The 23,270-nt window shown below is 39.6% G+C and overlaps 1 protein-coding gene and 1 long non-coding RNA gene across 2 annotated transcripts; one reads left to right on the top strand and one right to left on the bottom strand.

Moving 5' to 3' along the window:
* Positions 1 to 608: 608 nt before the first annotated feature.
* On the bottom strand, positions 609 to 11,874 carry LOC119868323 (breast cancer metastasis-suppressor 1 homolog). The gene is made up of 2 exons (XM_038588820.1): positions 11,759 to 11,874; positions 609 to 1,254 (listed from the first exon to the last, which is right to left on the bottom strand). The coding sequence occupies exons 1-2, from the start codon at positions 11,872 to 11,874 to the stop codon at positions 741 to 743; spliced, it is 630 nt and encodes a 209-aa protein (XP_038444748.1). The 3' UTR covers positions 609 to 740.
* A 2,514-nt stretch (positions 11,875 to 14,388) lies between these two features.
* Positions 14,389 to 22,880, top strand: LOC119868220. The gene is made up of 4 exons (XR_005385976.1): positions 14,389 to 14,467; positions 21,211 to 21,251; positions 21,740 to 21,832; positions 22,094 to 22,880. It is a non-coding gene; the product is annotated as an uncharacterized LOC119868220 (long non-coding RNA).
* Positions 22,881 to 23,270: the final 390 nt, after the last annotated feature.

The raw sequence follows: 23,270 nt of genomic DNA, 5'->3' as shown, positions 1-23,270 counted from the left end.
TATGTGCTGGTTACTTCCCCAGTGCAGGAGTAGGTTGGGAAGTTGGGTTTACCAGTCAGACTAGCTCCTAGCATTTGTAGGGCCATTAGGAGTCAAAAGTCCAAATGTCAGGGCACCGGAGTAGTTCAGTTGGTTGAGCATCTGACTCTTAATTTTGACTCAGGTCATGATCTGTGGATCATGGGATTGTTTTTTATTTTTTTTTTGCAAGGTCCCAGGAAAGGTTTTAATTCCAGTCCCTGAAATCTGGCAGATATCAAGAACCTCCTTGAGAAGACCTGGGGAGCCTGCCTTCTCACCTCCAACAATGGCCAGGAGAGACAGGCCCCTCAAAACATAATTTCTGCCTCAGAGTTCTCAGGACATGGGGCCCAGCTCACTGGCTCGGTGACTAGTCTGAGGTCAGCAGGAAGGATGTTGCTTTGGCTTAAGAGGAGCCACATCTTTGGGAGGGTGAGGAGAAGGCTGATCTCTGTGGGGTGGGGGGGTGGGCTCACTGGGGACAGGGAAGACAGTCTTGTCTGGTTGAGGCAGCTCTGGGCCACAGCTGTGCAGGCCCCAAGGAGGGCAGAGGAGTACAGACCAGTGATAGCTGGAGGGGAAGGCCATGCAGCAGCACTGGGAAGCTGGCCGGGCAGACCCCGAGGGGCTTGTCAATCTGCCTTCCCATAGGAGGAAAACGCAAATCCTGGGTTTGCTGCCAGCTGCTCCAAGGGGGCCCTTGGCTCTGAAGAGCAGGGTCATGGTCCATCTGCTTTTCTCTTCTGAGGGGACACAGCTGCCGTAGCCTTTTTGATGGCTGTCCAGTCCTCCAGGATGTTGATCTCTTGCAGCATATACACGATGTAAGGACCAGAAATGAGAGGTGCCTTCTTCCTCTTGCTGGGTGGCAGGGAGTCCCAGGTCTTTGCGCTGCTTCTGACGTGCAGTTTGTCATCCCACCACTCAGAGCTGATGTCCAGGCTCTGGCGGTCCTCTTCCAGCCTTTGGATCTGCTCTTGCAGCTCCCCCTGCAGCGTGTGGTGGAACAGCAGCTTCTTGCTCTCCGGGTGCTGTTTGGCTCCCTGCAGCTCACATTCGTACTTATTCCGGATCACGTCCAGACAGAAGCCCTTGTAGATCCCTGTCACCTGAATGAAGATCTTGAGGCTCTGCTGCAGCTCCCCCAGAGGCTCTGTGTATTCAGGTGCTCTCTCAGCCCCTACTTCCTCCAGCGGCACCCTCAGCTGACTCAGCCGTTCCCTGAACACCCCACTTACAACAGTGGACAGATCAAGCAAAAAATCAACAAGGAAATAATGCCTTTGAATTATACACTGGATCAGATGACTTAACATATATATTTCCTAGAAACATACAAACTACTAAAACTGAAAAAGGAATAGAATTTTATTAATTCTTTCATAGAACCAGCTTAGTTTCATTGATCTGTTCTAGTGTTTTTTTTTTAATTTTTATTTATTTATGATAGTCACACACAGAGAGAGAGAGAGAGAGAGAGAGAGAGAGAGGCAGAGACACAGGCAGAGGGAGAAGCAGGCTCCATGCACTGGGAGCCCGACATGGGATTCGATCCCGGGTCTCCAGGATCGCGCCCTGGGCCAAAGGCAGGCGCTAAACCGCTGCGCCACCCAGGGATCCCTAGTGTTTTTTTTTTTAGTTTAGTTTCTATGTTGTTTAATTTTGCTCTAATCTTTATTATTTCCCTTCTTTTGCTGGTTTTATGTTTTTTTTTTTTTTTTTTTTTTTTTTTTTTTTTTTTTTTTTTGGTTTTATGTTTTATTTGCTATTCCTTTTCTAGATCCTTTTAAGTGTAAGTTTCAGGTGTATTTGAGACTTTTCTTGCTTCTTGAGGTAGACAAGTATTGAAATATACTTCCAGAGTAGATCACATACTGGGTCACAGACTTATCAAAAGAAAAGGACCCAAATGAGTAAAATCATGAATGAAAGAGGGGAGATCACAACCAAGACCACAGAAATACAAACAATTATAAGACAATATTATGAAAAATGTATATGCCAACAAACCACAATCTGGAAGAAATGGCTAAATTCCTAGAAACATATAAACTACCAAAACTGAAAGAGGAAGAAATAGAAAATTTGAACAGACTCATAACAAGCAAAGAAATCGAACCAGTAATCAAAACTCTCCCAATAAACAAAAGTCCAGGGTCAAATAGCTTCACAGGCGAATTCTACTAGACATATAAAGTAGAGTTAATGGCTACACTTCTCAATCTATTTTAAAAAATAGAAATGGAGGAGGGATGCCTGGGTGGCTCAACGGTTGAGCATGTCTGCCTTTGGCTCAGAGCGTGATCCTGGAGTTCTGGGATCAATTTCCGCATTGGGCTCCCTGCCTGGAGCCTGCTACTCCCTCTGCCTATGTCTCTGCCTCTCTCTTTGTGTCTCTTATGAATAAATAAATAAAATCTTTTAAATATATTTTTATTGGAGTTTGATTTGCCAACATGTAGTATAACACCCAGTGCTCATCCAAAGTTCCCCCCCTCACTGCCACCCAGTCGCCCCATTTCCCTGCCCACCTCCCCTTCCACTACCCCTTGTTCATTTCCCATAATTTTGTTTCTCATGTTCTGTCACCCTCTCTGATATTTCCCACTCATTTTCTCTCCTTTCCCCTTTAATCCCTTTCACTATTTTTTATATACCCCAAATGAATGAAACCATATAATGTTCATCCTTCTCTGATTGACTTACTTCACTCAGCATAATACCCTCCAGTTCTATCCATGTTGAAGCAAGTGGTGGAAGGAGCCTCTGTGTCCATCGAAAAATGAATGGATAAATAAAATCTTTTAAAAAATAGAAATGGAGGAAAATTTCCAAACTCATTCCATGAGGCCAGTATTACCTTGACTTCAAAACAAGGCAAAGACCCCACTAAAATGGAGAATTATAGGCCAATATTCTTAATGAACATGAATGCAAAACTTCTCAAAAAGATACTAGCAAATTGGATCCAACAGCGCATTAAACAAATTATTCTCCACAATTAAGTAGGATTTATTCCTGGATTGCAGGGTTATTCAATATCTGCAAATCAATTAACAGTATACATACATTAATTTTAAAAAGGATAAAATGATATGATCCTCTCAATAGATGCAGAAGAAGCATTCAACAGAGTAAAGTATCCATTCTTGGTAAAAACCCTCAATGAAGTAGGGATAGAGGGAACAAACCTCAACATCATAAAGACCATATATGAAAGACCCACAGCAAATAACCTCAATGGAGAAAAACTGAGAGCTTTTCCTCTACAGTCAGGAACAAGACAGGGATGTCCACTCATTTTTATTTAACATAGTACTAGTCCCTTGGCAATCAGACAAAACAAATAAGTAACAAGCACTCAAATCAGCAAAGAAGAAGTCAAACTCTCACTCTGCAAATGACATGATATTCTATGTGGAAAACACAAAAGACCCCACCTCAAAATTGCTAGAACTCATACAGGAATTCAGCAAAGTGGCAGGATATGAAATCAATGTACAGAAATCAGTTGCATTTCTCTACACGAACAATATTGTGGAGTTGATCCCATTTACAATTGCACCAAAATCCATAAGATACATAGGAATAAACCTAACCAAAGAGGCAAAGGATCTGTACTCAGAAAACTATAGAACACTCATGAAAGAAGTTGAGGAAGACACAAAGAAATGGAAAAATGTTCCATGCTCATGGATTAGAAGAACAAATATTGTTAAAATGTCTATACTACCCAAAGTAATCTACACATTTAATGTAATCTTTATCGAAATGCCACCAGCATTTTTCACAGAACTAAAACAAACTATCCTAAAATGTGTACAGAACCACAAAACAGGGCAGCCCAGGTGGCTCAGAGGTTTAGCGCCGCCTTCAGTACAGGGCCTGATCTTGGAGACCCAGGGTTGAGTCCCATGTCAGGTTCCCTGCATGGTGCCTGCTTCTCCCTCTGCCTGTGTCTCTGCCTCTCTCTCTCTCTCTCTCTCTCTCTCTCATAAATAAATACAATCTTAAAAAAATAAAAGCCTGTTTTTTTTAAAGAACCACAAAACACCCCAAATAGCCTTTTCATGAAAAAGAAAAGCAATGCTGGAGACAACACAATTCTGGATTTCAAGCCATATTACAAAGCTGTAGTAATCAAGACAGTATGGTACTAGCATAAAAACAGACACATAGATCAATGAAAAAGAATAGAAAACCCAGAAATGGACCTGAAACTGTCTGGTCAACTAATCTTCCACAAAGCAGGAAAGAATATCCAATGGAAAAAAGTCTCTTCAATAAATGATGTTAGGAAAACGAGACAGCTGCATACAAAAGAATGAAATGGTACCTCTTTCTTACAGCATACAGAAAAAATAAATTCAAAATGGATGAAAGACCTAAATGTGAGACAGGAAACCATCAAAATTCTAGAGGAGAACACAAGCAGCAACCTCTCTGACATTGGCCATAGTAACTTCTTGTTTGACTCATCTTGGGAGGCAAGGGAAACTAAAACAAAAATGAACTATTGGGACTTCATCAAGATAAATAGCTTTTGCACAGCAAAGGAAACAGTGAACAAAAGTAAAAGGCCGCCTATAGAATGGGAGAAGATATTTGCAAATGACATATCTGTTAAAGGGTTTGTATCCAAAATCTATAAAGAACTTATAAAATTCAACACCCCAAAGGTAAATAATCCAGTTAAAGGGGCAGAAGACATGAATAGACATTTTGCCAAAGAAGACATACAGATGGCTAACAGGCTGAAAAGATGTTCAATATCACTTATCATCAGGGAAATAAAAATAGAAGCCATTATAAGGTTTTTGGTGAGGATGTAGAGAAAGGGGAACCCTCTCACACTTTTGGAAGGAATGGAAACTAGTGCAGCCACTGTGGAAAACAATATGGGGCTGCCTCAAAAAGTTAAAAATAGAACTACCCAATAATTGCACTACTAGGTATTTATCCAAATACAAAATAATTCTGATTTGAAGGTGTACATGCACTCTGATGTTTATAGCAGCACTATCAACAATAGCCAAATTATGAAAAGAGCCCAAATACCATTTACTGATGAAAAGATAAAGAAGTAGTGTATCTATACAATGGAATATTATTACACCATAAAAAAGGATAAAATCTTGCCATTTGCAACAAAGTGGTTGGAGCTAGAACGTATTATGCTAAGGAAAATAAGACTCAGAGAAAGACAAATACCATATAATTTCAATCTTATGTGAAATTTAGAAGAAAAAACAAATGAACAAAAGGAAAGGGAAAAATAGGGAAGCAAACAATAAGACACCCTTAACTATGGAGGACAAACTGAGGGTTGGTGGAGGGAGGTAGGCAGAAGAAAGGTTAAATGGGTGATGGGTATTAAGGAGGTCACTTGTAATGAGCACTGGATGTTATACATAAGTGATAAATCACTAAATTCTACACCTGAAACCAATTTTACCATATATGTTAACTACCCAGAATTGAAATAAAAATATTACAATATTTAATACACAGAGAGATATTCCCAAATAAAATAATAACTGAAAAAATAAAATAAAATAACTGAAAGAGGATAAATAACAACCAACACAGAAATACAAAGGATTGTAAGAAAACATTATGAAAAAATTACATGCCAACAATTTGACGAACTAGAAGAAATGGATAAATTCCCAGAAAATTATTACCACAACTGAAGCAAAAAGAGATAGAAATTTGAACATACAAATTACCAGCAATGAAATTGAATCAGTAATCAAAAAACTCCCAACAAACCAAAGCTCAGGATCAGATTGCTTCATAGACAAATTTTACCAAATATTTAAGAAAGAGTTAATACCTATTTATGCCAAACTGTTCTGAAAAATGAAGGAGAAAGGAAAACTTCCAAATTCATTTTATGAGGCCAGTATTATGCTGATACCAAAACCAGGTAAAGACACCACAAAAGAGAAATACAGGCCAATATGTCTGATGCTTGGATGCAAAAGTCCTCAATAAAATACTAGCAATCTGAGTCCAATAATAGATTTAAAAAAAATCATTCACCATTGTCAAGTAAGGTTTATTCCTGGGCTGCAAGCATGGCTCAATATTCACAAATCAATCAATGCGATACATCATATCGGTAAGAGAAAGGATAAAAAAAAATATGATCATTTCAATACATTCAGAAAAAGCATTTGATAAAAGTACAACCTCCATTCATGACAAAAGCCCTCAGCAATAGGGAACATATCTCAACATAAAAAAGGCCATGTACGAAAAACCCACAATGAACATCATATTCAATGGGAAAATACTGAGAGCTTTCCAGCTAAGGTCAGGAACAAGACAAGGGTGTCCACTCTTACCACTTTTATTCAATATAGTACTGGAAGTTCTAGCTACAGGAGTCAGACAACAAAAAGAAAGTAAAAGGCATCCAAATCGTGAGGTAGTAGTAAAACTTTCACTACTTGCAGATTACATAATACTATCTATAGAAAATCCCAGGGGGATCCCTGGGTGGCTCATTGGTTTAGCGCCTGCCTTCAGCCCAGGGCGTGATCCTGAAGTCCCAGGATCGAGTTCCACATCAGGCTCCCTGCATGAAGCCTGCTTCTCCCTCTGCCCGTGTCTCTGCCTCTCTGTCTCTCATGAATAAATAAATAAGATCTTTTTTTTAAAAAAAAAAAGAAAGAAAATCCCAAAGACTCTACCAAAAAAACTACTAGAACTGAAAATGAATTCAGTAAATTTGTAAAATACCAAATCAATGTAGAAAAATCTGTTGTACTCTTCTGTACTAATAATGAAGTAGCAGAAAGAGAAATTAAGAAAATAATCCCATTTATTGCACCAAATATAATAAGATATCTATGAACAAACCTAACCAAAGAGGTGAAAGGCCTGGATTCTGAAAACTATAAAACATTAGAGAAAGAAATTGAAGATGACACAAGGAAATGGAAAGATATTCCATGCCTATAGAAGAACAAATGTTGTTAAAATGTCAGGGCATGATCCCAGGATGCGGGATCGAGTCCCGCATCAGTCTCCCTGTGGGAAGTCTGCTTCTCCCTCTGCCTCTCCCTGTGTCTCTTATGAATAAATAAATAAATCTTAAAAAAAGAAAAAATTGTCTATGCTACCCAAAGCAATCTGCACATTAATGCAATCCTTATCAAATACCTCCAGCATTTTCCACAGAACTATAATAAACAATCCTAAAATTTATTTGAAACCAAACAAGACTCCATAATGCCAAAGAAATTTTGAAAATGAAAAACAGCTGAAGGTATCACAATTCTAGGCTTGAAATTAAATTACAAAACTATAACAATCAAAGCATATGGTGCCAGCATAAAAATAGACACATACATCAATGGAACAGAATATACAAGGACGCCTGGGTGGCTCAGTGGTTGAGTTTCTGCCTTTGGCTCAGGGCGTGATCCTGGTCTGAGGATCAAGTCCCACATTGGGCTCCCTGTGAGGAGCCTGCTTCTTCCTCTGTCTATGTCTCTGCTTCTCTCTGTGTCTCTCAGGAATAAATAAATAAAATATTTTTTTAAAGAACAGAATAAACAACCCAGAAATAAACCCACAATTATATGGTCAATTAATCTTTGGCAAAAGAGAAATAATATACAATGGGAAAAAGACAGTCTTTCAAGAGGTGGTGTTGAGAAATCTTGATAGCTACATACAAAGGACAGGCACTGAGGAGGGCACTTGATGGGATGAACACTGGGTGTTATACTATATGTTGGCAAATCAAACTTCAATAAAATAAAAAAGGAATGAAACTGGACCATTTTCTTTTATCATACACATAAGTATCTCAAAATGGATTAAAAACCTAAATGTGAAACCTGAAGCCATAAATATTCTATATGAGAGCACAGGCAGAAATGTTCCTGACATTGGTCACAGCAATATTTTTCTAGATATGTCTCCTGAGGCAAGGGAAATAAAAGCAACAATAAACTTTGGGGACTTCATAAAAATACAAAGCTTCTGCAGAGTGAATGAAACAACAAAACTAAAAGGCCACCTACTGAATGGGAGAAGATATATCCAAATGACACGTACAATAAAGGGTGAGTGTTCAAAATATGTAAAGAACTTACAATACTCAACCCCCCAAAACGAAATAATCCATTATAATGATGAAGAACCTGAAGGAAGTGTGGATCCAGAAGGACAAAGGTCCTAGATATGTCTGCACTTCTTGTGATTTTAGACTCCCCCTTTATTCCCCTCTCAACCCTGAGATTGATTTAACACTGGTTTAGAGACACAGACTTTGTTTGGCTATCCCTCTATGATAAATACCATCAACAATGTTATTAGCCCAAACAGAGGGTGTTTTCTAAATATTAACTGGGGGACTTTATTCAGTAAAGCCACAGACTTATATTTAAATTTTATTTAGGAATTTTCTAGTAATAAAGGTCTAAAGGGGGATCCCTGGGTGGCGCAGTGGTTTGGCGCCTGCCTTTGGCCCAGGGCGCGATCCTGGAGGCCCGGGATCGAATCCCACGTCGGGCTCTCGGTGCATGGAGCCTGCTTCTCCCTCTGCCTATGTCTCTGCCTCTCTCTCTCTCTCTCTCTCTCTCTCTCTCTCTCTCTGTGTGTGTGTGACTATCATAAAAAAAAGGTCTAAAGGTCTAGCCACAGAAAGGGGAATATTGTGTGTGGTTATTTTTCTTCTTAGGCCAAATCTCCAAGTTTTTCAGACCCCTTTAAGTAAAGGCTAAAGTGAGGAAGGAATAGAGCCAAGTGAGGTAGGTGTCTGAGCCATGAAATACAAATACCACAAGATGTTATTTTATTCAGGAAATAGGGGAGATTCAAGTCATTTTAAATTTCTATTCTAAAATCTTCACACCTGACTTTCCAGAATGCACATTTTCCTATGTAGGCCAGTTCCCTCTCAGTTTTTTCAGTTAAGTCAAAACTATGTGTTCCTCTTTCCCCATATATTTTTGCTTGTTAGTGTATTTCTTGAGCTGTTTTCATATTTCTTTCCTCTCTGTGAAATGGTTTTTTTTAAAAACTTGGGACCACCAAGTTGTAAAGATGTATGATTTTACCTGTTATACCACAGGTAGACTGTGCAGTTGAGTTGAGAAGAGTGAATTGATACCTTGTATTTGTTTTTAAAATTAAATTAATCCTGGATAAGAGTTGCTTTTTTTTTTTAGGAGTTAGTCCTTGACCACTAATTTGGTACCATCTCTATTTTGGGTGACCTGTTTCACCAGCAGTCCTGTTACTCTCCATGACTGTGTAAGTGCTTATAATGGAATAAATTGCTTTTCTAAAAAAAAAAAAAAAAAGAACTATTTTCTCTGCTTCATGCATGTCATGGCTGCCATCTTGAGGTTTCTCCCTTGTCTAGATCCAGGTTTCTGTCAATAGACATGACTTCTGTATAGGAGAAATTATACTTGGACCAACTTCCCTGGCAGTTTTGAGTTCCACAACTTTGATGTCAAGATATCTCATGAAAGTGGTGTGGATCTAAATGCAGAGATGCCTCTGAGATCATCTGGAACACTTGGCAGAGGATATGTGTGATACAGAGATTAACTCAAGAATAAAGGGGAGAACTCTTCAGCTTCTTCCTTTCCACTTGGCTTTGCTGCTGTGGCAAGGTGTGAATTTAAGCAGAAAATAACCCATTCAGCATTCTACTTAGTGACCCAAATAAATGTATGGGTAATCTCATCTTTTAAATCTAGCCACAACAGCCCATGTTTACAAACAGCTTAACTATTAAAACTCTTAATGATTTGATTGGGAGCACCTCAGGAAAAGGTGTTAAGGAAGGGCACCATTACCTTACCATAAACCCCATGGACTGACTTTTCCCCCTACATGTTCTACTTCTTAAAAAGAAGTTCTGCCAGGGTCTTTGGTCTCTATTGATCAGTCTGCACACATTGCCTATGTTGGGTCAGATGTATGTCACTGATATGCTTATGTCACTTTGCTCTAATTTTCTAGGGATGTGACTGAGGAAACTTCCAGGGGATCTTCCAAAGAGTCAAGACATAGTGAGCTACTTTCTTGACTCTGAATCTTTTGCCAAAGCAGGAATTTGCTGAGAAGTGTCTTATCCCCTCAGCTCTTTGGTCATCACAGGTAGCACTGTGGGCATTGGAGTAAATTATTTCCAGTACACTGTCCTTTGGTACAGAGTTCAACCCACTGTCTCTGTCTTGGGCTCCTTCTGGTTACCAAAAAGCCTTTCTATTACAAACTTCTGTTTAAATACAAAGATGATTTATATAAACAGAGCTTCATGCCTTCTCACCAATTATTTTCAGACTCAACTACTTTCTCTTATGGATAATTTTATTACATGAGATGGTATGACAATTTTAGGAGGCCAACTTAATGCAGGTTTGTGCCGACACTGCTTCAGAATCCTAGTATAAGTTATGAACTAACTGTTCTGCTTTTTCAAATGGTAGATATATGCAACAGCTTTTCCAGACATTCACTTAAATTTACCATTTCTTTAGGCAACGACAAACATGTTTTGAGTGAATTTTGTATATGTAGGGATTGTGACACAATATTGTCACAACCTTGATAGATGTGAGTTTTTATCATGAATGGATTTCGTACTTTGTCAAGCACTTTTTTGCATCTATTGAAAAGATAACATGTTTTTTATCCTTTCTTTTAGTAATGTGATGTATCACATTGACTGAGAGTATTAAACCACCTTTGCATCCCTGGAATAAACTTTACTTGATTGTAGTGAACTATTTTCTAATGCATTTTTGGATTTGATTTGCTTATATTTTTTCGAGGATTTTTGCATCCGTTTGTCAGAGATATTGGCCTGCAGTTTTCTTTTCCTTTTTATCCTTTTCCTTTCAATTCCCTTCCTTTTAAAAAATATTTTGCTTATTTATTTGAGAGAGAGAAAGACTGGCATGAGCAGGGAGGAGAAGGAGAGGGAGAGGGAGAAGCAGAGTCTCTGCTGAGCATGGAAGCCAAATGTGGGGCTTGATCCCAGGACCCCAATATCATGACCTAAACTGAAAGCAGATGCTTAACTGGCTGAGGCACTCAGGTGCCCCTCCTTTCTTTTATTTTTTTGAAATTTCTTTATTTTGTTTTGGTATCAGAACTCCAATATCAGCAATATTGGCCTCATATAATGAATTAGGAATCTCTTCTTCCTTTTGTATTTTTTGGAAAAGTTTGAGGTGAATAGGTATTAACTCTTCTTTAAATGTTTGGTAGAATTCACCTGTGAAGACATATGGTCCTAGACTTTTGTTTGCTGGCAGTTTTTTTGATTAGTGATTCACTTTTACAGCTAATACTTATTATGTTCACATTTTCTGTTTCTTCCTGATTTGGTTTTCAAAGGCCAAATGTTTCTAGGAATTTATCTATTTCTTCTAGTTTTCCAATTTGTCGTCACATATTTTTTCACAATATTCTCTTATAATCCTTTGTATTTCTGTGGTGTCCGTTGTTATTTCTCCTCTTTCATTTCTGATTTTATTAGATTCTGTCTTTTTTTTATGAATCTGTATAAAGATTTATAAACCTTGTTGATGTTTTCAAAGAACAAGTTCCTGGTTTCCTTGATCTGTTCTATTGTATTTTTAGTCGCTATTTCATTATTTCTGCTCTATCTTCATTATTTCCTTCCTTCTAGCGGCTTTGTTTGATCTTTGTCTAGCTCCTTTAAGTGTAAGGCTAGGTTATCTGAGATTTTTCTTACTTCTTGAGGTAGGCTTTCACTGTTATCATTTTCTCTCTTAGAGCAACTTTTGGTGTATCCCAAAGATTTTGGACCATTGTGTTGTCATTTTCATCCATCTCCATGTATTTCTTCATTACTCTCATTTCCTGGTTATCTCATTATTTAGTAGCAGGTTATTTAACCTCCATGTATTTGTGTCCTTTCCACTTTTTTTGTTGTGATTAATTTCTAGTTTCATAGCTGTATTTTTTTATTCATTCAGTTCCTCTATGTGTTTTGAATGGAGCACTTAATCCATTTATATTCAAAGTTATTATTGATAGATATGTCCTTATTGCAATTTTGTTACTTCTTTTACAGTTTCTTTGTAGTTCTTCTCTGTTCCTTTCTTCTCTTACGCTCTTCCTTTTTAATTTGATTGCTTACATTAGTGATATGTTTGGATGGCTTTATTTCTTGCATATCTATTATAGACATTTTATTATCATTAGGTTAATATATAACTTCCTATGCATATAGCACTCTATATTAAATTGATGGTCACTTAAATTTGAACCCATTCTAAAAGCACTAAATCTATACTCCCTTCTTCCATGTTTCATGCACATGTCATTCTTTACAACCTTTTATTTTGTGACTCCTTTGCCTGATTTTTATAGATATGATTGATTTTACTGCTTTTGTGCTTTAACCTCTGTACTGGTTTTATAAGTACTTAATATATTACATTCATTATGTTTGTATGTTCTTTTGAGGGTTTTTTTCCTCTCTTAATTTTCTTACCCCTGATTATGGCCTTTCCTTTCCACTCAAAGAAGCCCCATTTAACATTTCTTGTAAGGTTAGTTTAGTGATGAATTCCTTTAACTTTTTTTTTCTTTTTTAAAAGATTTTATTTATTTATTCATGAGAGATAGAGAGGCAGAAGGAGAAGCAGGCTCCATGCAAGTCCTGATATGGGACCTGATCCCAGGACTCCAAGATCATGCCCTGGGCTGAAGGCAGGTGCTAAAACGCTGAACCCCCCAGGAATCCCCTTTAACTTTTCTTTGGGAAGTTTTTTCTCCTTATACTCTGAATGATAGCCTTGCTGGATTGGGTATTCTTGGTTGCAGGTTATTTTCCTTCTGGCACTTTGAATATATCATAAAACTCCCTTCTGGCCTGAAAAGCTTCTGCTGAAGAATCAGCTGATAGCCTTATGGATTTCTCTTGTGCGTAACTGTTTTCTTGTTATTTTATTTCATTTAAAATTCTCTCTTTATTATCACTTTTTGCCATTTTAATTATTATATCTTGGTGTGGACCTCCTTGTATTGATTTTGCTGGGAGCTCTCTGTGCCTCCTGGATCTGGATGTCTGTTTCCTTCCTAGATTAGGGAATTTTTCAGTGATTGTTTCTTCAAATGAGTTTTCTACCTTCTTTTCTCTCTCTTCTTCTGGAATTCCTATAATGCAAATGTTATTACTCTTGATGGTGGTACTGAGTTCCCTTAATCTATTCTTATTTTTAAAATAATTTTTAAAAACTTTCCTATTCAGTTTGATTACTTTCCATTACTCTCTCTTCCAGCTCACTGATCCATTCTTGTGCTTCCTCTAGTTTACTTTTTATCTCCTCTAGTGTATTTTTAATTTCAGTTAATAAGCTCTTCATTTCTGATTATTTTAAAATATTTTCTATATCTTTCTTGAAGATTTTACTGAGATCCTCCACTCATTTCTCAAGTCCAGTAAATATCTTTATTACCTTTACTTTGAATTCTCTATCAGGCATATTGATCATCTCCATTTCATTTAATGCTATTGCTGTGATTTTGTCCTATTCTTTAATTTGTGACATATTCCTCTGACTCCTTATTTTGTTTAACCCTCTGTGTTTGTTTCCATGTATTAGGAAAATCAGCTAAAGCTCCCTTTTTTAATATTTGACTGGTGACAACTTTTAAACCTCACCTCTGTCTCTCTCTTCTGCCCCATATCTGGTAAGCTTTTAAATGCACCCTTCTTTAGCACCAGGTGGAGAACCAAGCCACATGAGCCTACATACAGAAATCCTTACTCTGTCCCCACCCCTTAAATACCTTAAAAATCCCAAGTCAGTCTCCTTTCCTTATTTTCTCAATACATTTTTTTCAATACATTTTTTAACATGCTTGTGAGTTCCACCATGCTCTCCCTAGTAGCCTCATTATATGAATAATAAACTTTTACATATCTTTTTGCTGTATGTTTGGCATCATCAGTCTTGATATCTGCATCAAATTATAGGTGGAGATCTATCCTATTTCTTCCAGTGGCTGCATCAAAGGGACACACTAGATTAAATGTGATGTACTCATATATTGTGTTTTAAGTTGAGAGTGAGAGGAAAAACTCTATTGCCAAATCTATCTGGTACTTTCAGTTTGCTTACTGTACACTCAGATATGTGGAAATATGTAGGGCCTTTATCTGTGTATAGCTGGTTTGGCCATCCTCATTGGATCCATCCACACCCGGCTTTGCTTAGTTCATTACCCTCTGACTGTACTGTTGACAAAGCAGTTTCTCACAATGGCCTTGCCATTCACCAAGTCATTCTATTATGATATTAGGCACATAAATGGTTGAAGGGTGGGGTGGGGAGACAAGAGTCATTGGTGGCTTATTTGGCCTTGGCACTGGAGAAAAGGCTCCTAGAATTCAGATGGCTTCTTCTGGACCCTCATTTGCTTCTACTGGAAGGTAAATGCTCTATGCTGTGCACTGGATTGGTGATTGCTGAGGTTTGACTGGTGCTGGTGGTTTTAGGAGGATAACTGCCTGGCATTGACTGCTTGGACTTGTGATCCTTGTTATTTTAGCTGTGGTATTGTAGTCCCTGAAGGTTGTGGCCTCTTTGCTGTAACCATTGTTATAATAGGTATTCAGTAAGTGGGTACTTTTATTTGGATATGTATGTGTATATATATATTTATAAATGTATATACATAGACACACATATACACATGAACACATATATATGTGTAATATATATTCATAAAATAATAACAAAATAAAAATAATAAAGTGAATAAATTTATTGTTACTGAGGAGGCAATTAAAGACAAAAAATGATTGAGGATTGTGGTAAGGAGAAAATGAGATCATCTGCAGAAAGTACTGGTTACTGAGGATATCTATAATGGTAAAGGTATATATGGTAGTATTATACAATTATATATATATATATATAATTGTATATATATGTTTATTCATAAACACACAGGCTGGAAAAGCATTTTGCAATATTCCTTTTGAGTTAACAAATCTGTCTCACCCCATTTCCACTACAGAATGTTAACACTATTTTTTTGATAATCGGAAACCATGATTATTTTCCTCTCACTTTTTAAGATTAAACACTTCATTTTAAGATCCTTGTAAATTTACATGTAGTTGTAATAAAAAATACATAGAGATTCCTTTTACCCTTTACTCAGTTTCCTCAAATTGTAATATCTTGCAGAACATTAGTACATTATCATAAGCAGCATATTGACATTGATATAGTGAGGAGATAGAAAAGTTCCATCAATACAGTTATCCCTCAACTGGCCAAGATACTTAGTCTTGAGAATTTAGGGGTTTTTTTTAAATCTTTTTTTTATTGGAGTTCAATTTGCCAACATACAGCATAACACCCAGTGCTCATCCCGCCATGTGCCCCCCTCAGTGCCCATCACCCAGTCACCCCAACCCCCGCCCACTACCCCTTGTTTGTTTAACAGAGTTAGGAGTCTCTCATGTTCTGTCACCCTCTTTGATATTTCCACTCATTTTCTCTCCTTTCTCCTTCATTCCATTTCACTATTTTTTATATTCCCCAAATGAATGACACCATATAATGTTTGTCCTTCTCCAGTTAACTTATTTCACTCAGCATAATACCCTCCAGTTCCACCCATATTGAAGCAAATGGTGGGTATTTGTCATTTCTAATGGCTGAGTAATATTCCATTGTATACATAGACCACATCTTCTTTATCCACTCATCTTTCAATGGACAGCGAGGCTCCTTCCACAGTTTGGCTATTGTGGATATAGCTTCTATAAACACTGGGGTGCAGGTGTCTCAGCATTTCACTGCATCTGTATCTTTGGGGTAAGTCCCTAGCAGTGCAATTGCTGGGTCGTAGGGCAGTTCTATTTTTAACTCTTTGAGGAAACTCCACACAATTTTCTAGAGTGGCTGCACCAGTTCACACTCCCACCAACAGTGCAAGAGGGTTCCCCTTTCTCCATATCCCCTCCAACATTTGTTGTTTCCTGTCTTGTTAAGTTTCACCATCCTCACTGGTGTGAGGTAGTATCTCATTGTGGTTTTTATTTGTATTTCCCTGATGGCCAGTGATGTGGAACGTTTACTCATGCGCTTGAGGCCATGTCTATGTCTTCCTCTCTGAGATTTCTGTTCATGTCTTTTGCCCATTTTATGATTGGATTGTTTTTTTTTTCTTCTTGGGTGTTGAGTTTAATAAGTTCTTTATAGATCTTGGAAACTAGCCCTTGATCTGATAGGTCATTTGCAAATGTCTTCTCCCATTCTGTAGGCTTTTACTTTTGTTGACTGTTTCTTTTGCTGGGCAGAAGCTTCTTATCTTGATGAAGTACCAACAGTTCATTTTTGCTTTTGTTTCTCTTGCCTTCATGAATGTATCTTGCAAGAAGTTGCTGTGGCCAAGTTCAAAAAGGGTGTGGCCTGTGTCCTCCTCTAGGATTTTGATGGATTCTTGTCTGACACTTAGATCTTTCATGCATTTTGAGTTTATCTTTGTATTATTTCTTCTTTAAAATAGGTATTATTTATTCTTTAAATGTTTGATAGAATTCCCCTGGGAAGTCCTCTGGCCCTGGACTTTTGTGTCTTTGGAGGTTTTTGATGACTGCTTCAATTTCCTCCCTGGTTAGTGGCTGGTTCAGGTTTTCTATTTCTTCCTGTTACAGGTTTGGTAATTTGTGGTTTTCCAGAAATGCATCCATTTCTTCTAGATTGCCTAATTTGTTGGCATATAGCTGCTAATAATATGTTTTTAAATTCGTTCGTATTTCCTTAGCATTGTTTGTGATCTCTCCTTTTTCATTCATGATTTTATTAATTTGAGTCTTTTTTTAAAAAAATATCTTTTTTTAAAAATTTTTATTTATTTATGATAGTCACAGAGAGAGAAAGAGAGAGAGGCAGAGACATAGGCAGAGGGAGAAGCAGGCTCCATGCACCGGGACCCTGATGTGGGATTCGATCCCAGGTCTCCAGGATCGCGCCCTGGGCCAAAGGCAGGCGCCAAACCGCTGCGCCACCCAGGGATCCCCTTTAAAAAATATCTTATTTATTTATTCATGAGAGACAGAGAGAGAGAGAGGCAGAGACACAGGCAGAGGGAAGAGCAGGCTCCATGCAGGGAGTCTGACGTGGGACTAGATCCTGGGACTCCAGGATCACGCCCTGGGCGGAAGGCAGGCACTTAAACCGCTGAGCCACCCAGGCTGTCCGAGTGTTATCTTTTTAATAAGGCTGGCTAATGGTTTATCTATCTTATTCTTTCAAAGAACCAACTCCTGGTTTTGTTGATCTGCTCTACAGTTCTTCTGGTCTCTATTTCATTGAGTTCTGCTCGAGTCTTTATTAACTCTCTTCTTCTGCTGGGTGTAGGATCTATTTGCTGTTTTTCCTCCAGTTCCTTTAGGTGCGAGGTTAGCTTGTGTATTTGAGGTTTTTCCAGTTTTTTGAAGGATACTTGTATTGCGATGTATTTCCCCCTTAGGACTACTTTTGCTGTATCCCAAAGATTTTGAATGGTTGTATCTTTATGTTCATTACTTTCCATGAATCTTTTTAATTCTTCTCTAATTTCCTGTTTGACCCATTCATCTTTTAGCAGGATGCTCTTTAACCTCCACATGTTTGAGTTTCATCCAAATTTCTTCTTGTGATTGAGTTCTGGTTTTAAAGCATTGTGGTCTGAAAATATGCAGGGGACAATCCCAGTCTTTTGGTATCAGTTGAGACCTGATTTGTGACCCAGTATGTGGTCTATTCTGGAGAAACTTTCATGTGCACTTGAGAAGAATGTGTATTTAGTTGCGCTCAGATGCAAAGTTCTGTATGTATCTGTGAAATCCATCTTGTCCAGTGTATCATTTAAAGCTCGTTTCTTTGGTGATGATCTGCTTAAAAGATGCGTCATTTGCAGAAAGTGCCATGTTGGAATCTCCTACTATTAGTGTATTATTATCTAAGTATGCCTTTACTTTGGTTATTAATTGATTGATATACTTGGCAGCTCCCACATTAGGGACATAAATATTCATGATTGTTAAGTCTTCTTGTTGGATAGACTCTTTAAGTATGATACAGTGTCCCTCTTCATCTCTTAGTACAGTCTTTGGGATAAATTTTAATTTATCTGATTTGAGGACTGCTCCCCTAGATTTCTTTTGAGGACCATTTGAATGGTAAATGGTTCTCCAACCTTTCATTTTCAGGCTGGAGGTGTCCTTAGGTCTAAAATGAGTCTCTTGTAGACAGCATACATATGGGTCTTGCTTTTTTATACAGTCCAAAACCCGGCGTCTTTTGATGGGATCATTTAGCCCATTCACATTCAGAGTAACTATTGAAAGACATGAATGTAGTGTCATTGTAATACCTATTCAGTCCCTGTTTTGTGGATTATTTCTTTGGGCTTCCTCTTTCTTTTACAGGGTCCCCCTTAATATTTCTTGCAGAGCTGGTTTGGTGGTCACATATTCTTTCAGTTTCTGCCTATCTTGGAAGCTCTTTACCTCTCCTTCTATTCTGAATGAGAGCCTTGCTGGATATAGTATTCTTGGCTGCATGTTCTTCTCATTTAGTACCCTAAATATATCCTGCCAGCCCTTTCTGGCCTGCCACGTCTCTGTGGAGAGGTCTGCTCTTAACTTACACGGGGAGAAATATTAGGTTAAGAATCTCTTGTCTCTCACTGCTTTAAGGATTTTCTCTTTACCTTTGGAACTTGCAAGTTTCACTATTAAATGCCAAGGTGTTGAATGGTTTATATTGATTGGGGGGGGGGAGACCTCTCTATCTTCTGGATCTGAATTCCCGTTTCCATCCCCAAATTGGGGAAGTTCTCAGCTATGATTTGTTCAAATATGCTTTCTGGCCCTCTGGCCCTCTTCGTGCTTTCTGGAACCCCAATTATATGTAGATTTTTTCCTTCTGAGGCTATCATTTATTTCCCTTAACCTTTCCTCATGGTATTTTGTTTTTGTCTTTTTTCCTCAGCTTTCTTCCTTGACATCAACTTGTCTTCTATGTTGCTCACGCTTTCTTCCACCTCATTAACCCTCATTGTTAGGACCTCCAATTTGGATTACATCTCCTTTAATTGATTAATTTCGGCCTGATTAGATCTAAAATCTGCACTTACGAACTCCCTTGAATCCTTTATGCTTTTTTCCAGAGCCATCGGTAGCTTTATACTTGTGCTTCTGAATTGGCTTTCTGACATCGAATTGTAATCCATATTCTGTAACCCTGTGGCAGAGAGTACTGTTTCTGATTCCTTCTTTTCTGGTGAGTTCTTCCTTCTAGTGATTTTGCTTGGTGCAGTGTGGCTATATGAGTGGGCTGAGTCAAGCACATCCACCCTGACCTGAGTAAATTTCACCCTAGATGATTCTGACAAGGTCAGAGACCAGAAAATATAGATCATAGCAAAAGAAACAAAAGGACCACTAAAGTGAAAAAAAGATTTTAAATAAAGTAGTAATAAATAAAAGGTGAAGAATCCTAAAGAAGAAGAAAAAAAGAAAGAATAAAAAGAGAAGAAAGCAAAAGTAAAGAGGAAAAAAAGAAAAAAGAGAAGAAAAAAGCAGGGAGGACTGGGAGATGGTGGTGGTGATGAAGTTGTAGTGGAGGGAGAATGTAGTCTACCTGAGTCCTAGAGGGCAATCCTCTTGGTTCTGAGTATATTAAGTTCTGTATGTTAGAAGATGCTTAGTCCCAAATTTATATAAACCAGCAGTACTTGCAGAAAGCCCGAACATTGAACCACCAAAACATAAATGAGACAAAAGAAGGGGGCCCGATGGGAATGAAGAGAGAATATAATCTCACAGAATGAACCAGCACAGTATACTACATGGTTCTGGGTGCATGCTGGTCGTGTTTCAGAAGGTATTAACTTCTGCCATTGCAGAACAAAATGAGGCAGAGGAAACAAAAAAACACAAAGCAAACAAAAATCTCGTATATCTCCCAAAATTAAATTGAGTATGTTGAAGGGAATCTAGAAGTGGAAAATATATCTAAGACATGTAATTGTAGACATATGAAAGTCAAAAAGGAAGAAACTTAAAAATGAAGAGCTGATAAAATATTGTAGTTAAGGTGGGAATAGAGAAAAAAATATTGGAAATTTTTAGTCTGATATAAAAACGAGTTGTACTGTAAAAAGGGAAAAAAAGAAAAAAAGAAGGGTTGCTCTCTAGTTCTATATAGTATAAATCCCTCGACTTTCCCTGGAGCTTTCCAGTGCTGCTTGGTCAAGAACTTGCTCTTCCCGTGTTCTTGCAGCTGGTGTTCTGTAGGAGGGGCCTGCTGTGCGGATTATTAGGTGTGTGTACCTGGGGAAGATGTCTGCCCCCTTTGGGTGTCAGGCTCAATTGGAGCTGTTTATCCTGTGAGGCCTTCGTCCCCTGGTGGTCCCACCCCTCCCAGGCACAGGGTGAAACAAGGAGGAACGACAACACTGGCAGCAGCTAGAATTCCAGCTCTGGAGTCAGCTCCCCACTAGTAACTAATGCAGTCTCCAAGTCCACACTGGCCTAGATACTCCTGGGGCAGGTGCAGGTATCCTTATCTACACATCTTGGGGGTACTCAGGGGCAGGAGAGTCCTTGCTGTCCTGTGCCCTCCCTGTCTCCCCCTGTCCTGGGGGGAGTACAGGATCATGGTCTGTGTCCACCAAGTGCCCTGGGATCTGGGGCCCTGTGCTGCTGGATTTGCGCTCCCAGGTTCATGGCCCCCAGAGGCAGCAGGGCAGTTACCTCCATCCCGAGCCACCCACCGAACCAAGTGACTTCTCCCAAATGTCCTGTCAACTGCACGCTGTAGCCCTTTACCGAGTTTGGTCCAGTTTGTGGAGTGCTTTCCTCCAGGGCACATTTCCTCTATTTTGACTCGGGGAAACTGGAGGCTTCACTGCCCCTCCTGCGACTCTGCCTGATTTCCCTAAGTGCTTTTCCGTCCAGGAAGAATCTAGTGCAGATTTTTAAAGTTCCCACTTTTCTGGGGCTGGTCTCTCTTCTCCTGGAGGCTTTCGCCTCCCGGCCTCAGCTCAGCTCCTCGCAGTGTCCCTCTCCTACTGGATTCTTTTTTATTTATTTCTGCCTTAATACCTTGCTAGAAGCAAAAACCATTCTCTCTGTAGCATTCTGGCTGTTCTCTCTTTAAATCTCAGGTCGAATTCGTAGTGTTCAGGATGATCTGACAGTTACCTAGGTAAGTTGGTGGGGCCAGGTGAGTTGACGTTCCCTACTTCACCATCTTCACAGGACCACCCACTGCCCCATTTCTGATAGGCAGTAAAAGCCACAGAATCAGGATGCACTACAAACCAAGATGCTCTAAAATCCAGGTTTAATAGAAAATAGCATCAATTTGAGCAAATTCACTTTGTATTCAATTAATGGGGGGGGGTATTTTTCTTGGGCAGTAGGAAGCAGTACATAAAAAAGAGTAGCATAAGTTGTTATTAGTTTCTTTCTACTTTATCTGCCCAAAGATAGCAGATTCAGGAGCTACAATAAGAGAGGGAGGGTATTTAATCCAGCTGTAACTAATTACATGTCTCATAATAGCTCCTTATGGCGCCGGTTTGTAAATGCTGTAAGAAGGCACAGCTAATTAGGATCAGACCAAATGACTTCAGCAGAATAGGATAAGCCAAATAGAGTTGATTTTATTACATCATGTTTTCTTTGAAAAAGGAGAGGTTAGGAAATGAGGCGCCCTGTGACCATCCTGGATTTTTCCGAGCCGAGACAACAGAAGACCCCAGAGATTGGAAAACGAGCTGTCCAGTACGTGCCTGGTCCCATCCTGGTAGGGGTAAGGCACATCTAGTGCCCAGAGCAGAATGGTGAGGCCCCCAAGCAGCCAGAAGTCCTGAATATGCCTCCCTTCCATCAAGGTCACCCTAAGACCCTCCCCTAACGAGCTGTCAGATGCCCATCTCCAGAGGGAGGGAAACAGGGACCAACAAATCAGAAAAGGCTGGGTGCATGGGCCTGTTTGTCCGGAGCAGTTTGCTTACATTTTAAGGTAACTATCATTGTTGTCAGGTGCGAAGCCCACCTTTTGACCACAAGAAGGAAAAGCACGAAGGGCCGGGCCCCAGACGGCCCATTCCGGGCACCCCCCAAACTCCTCGTCCTCCCATCCTCCAGTTGGCAGCCACAGTGTACCGGCAGTTCTGAGGGGCCGCCCTTTTGGGCCTTCCAAGGACCCACCCAGCGAGGACTCTGTAAAGCGCAGAAGGCGGCGCTGCAGAAAACAAAAACGTGGACTCTCCAGGAGGCGCAGTCACAAAACGCTAGTCCCAACCCGATTCCTCCAGTTCCTGAGAGACCGTCAGCTCCGGCCCCGCAGCCACTGCGCCCTCCTGTCCCCATAGTCTTCTGGCTCCAGCAGGACCACATGTCCTCCTCACCTGATGGCCTGAAGACAAAAGAAAGCCGAACTTCGGACCCACGCGGCTCCACACACAGGACGAGGTTAGCCTTCCCACCTGGGACCCTGCGGTGATAAGCTGTGGGTCAGGCCACGCCCCAGCCATCTATGATTGGCTGATGGATCCCAGGCCCGCCCCTTCGCCCCTACCCCCTGCTTTGTCTTGTAGGCTTGAGCCCTTGGTCTCACTTCTACTCAAGACCTCTCCCCTGCCTCAGTATCTTGATGATGTCATAACAGAGCCGCCTACATAGACCCTGGTCTCTCCCATTATTCTTGTGCTGAGGATCCACTTCCCTTCTTCCCAAGTTTTCTCACTTCTCCAAGGTAACTGGGACCTCTAAATAAGCAAACACTTCTTTCCCAGTTAGCTTCCAACATGTGGAACTGACTTTTTATAGCCAGAGAGCCTAAGTACGCTGTGATAACCACACAATGGTTTGGAAGCAACGCTCAGTGGCATCTGTTCTAATCCTTGACCAGGTCATGGAGGAGGGGAGCTCATTGAGAGGGTGGGCAGTTCAGAGTCATTCACCCTCATAGTTGAGCATTTCTGTGACAGTGGTGCTCTCCTTTATAAAAGTCACATTTGGGAGCACCTGGGTGTCCCAGTCTGATAAGCATCTAATTTGGTTCAGGTCTTGATCGTAGGTTCCTGTAATGGAGCCTCTCATGGGGCTCCCTACTCAGCGAGGAGTCTGCTGCTCCCTCTGCCTCTGCCCTGTTCGCTCTCTCTCTCTCTCTCTCCCTCCCAAGTAAATAAATAAAATCTTTTAAAAATAAAATAAA

This window comes from Canis lupus, chromosome X, assembly GCF_011100685.1.
Source record: "Canis lupus familiaris isolate Mischka breed German Shepherd chromosome X, alternate assembly UU_Cfam_GSD_1.0, whole genome shotgun sequence".
NCBI classification, from domain to species: Eukaryota; Metazoa; Chordata; class Mammalia; order Carnivora; family Canidae; genus Canis; species Canis lupus.
Note: the sequence above shows the minus strand (reverse complement) of the source record. Positions and strands in the feature narration are given on the sequence as shown.

What these genes read in the sequence shown, in the direction of transcription:
- LOC119868323 (XM_038588820.1), bottom strand. Translation starts at nt 11,874, where the DNA reads ATGAAGAAATACATGGAGATGGATGAAAATGACAACACAATGGTCCAA. An exon ending in GTGAAAGCCTACCTCAAGAA is followed by an intron (nt 1,255 to 11,758) that starts GTAAGAAAAATC and finishes CACTGTTGTAAG; the next exon opens with TGGGGTGTTCAGGGAACGGC.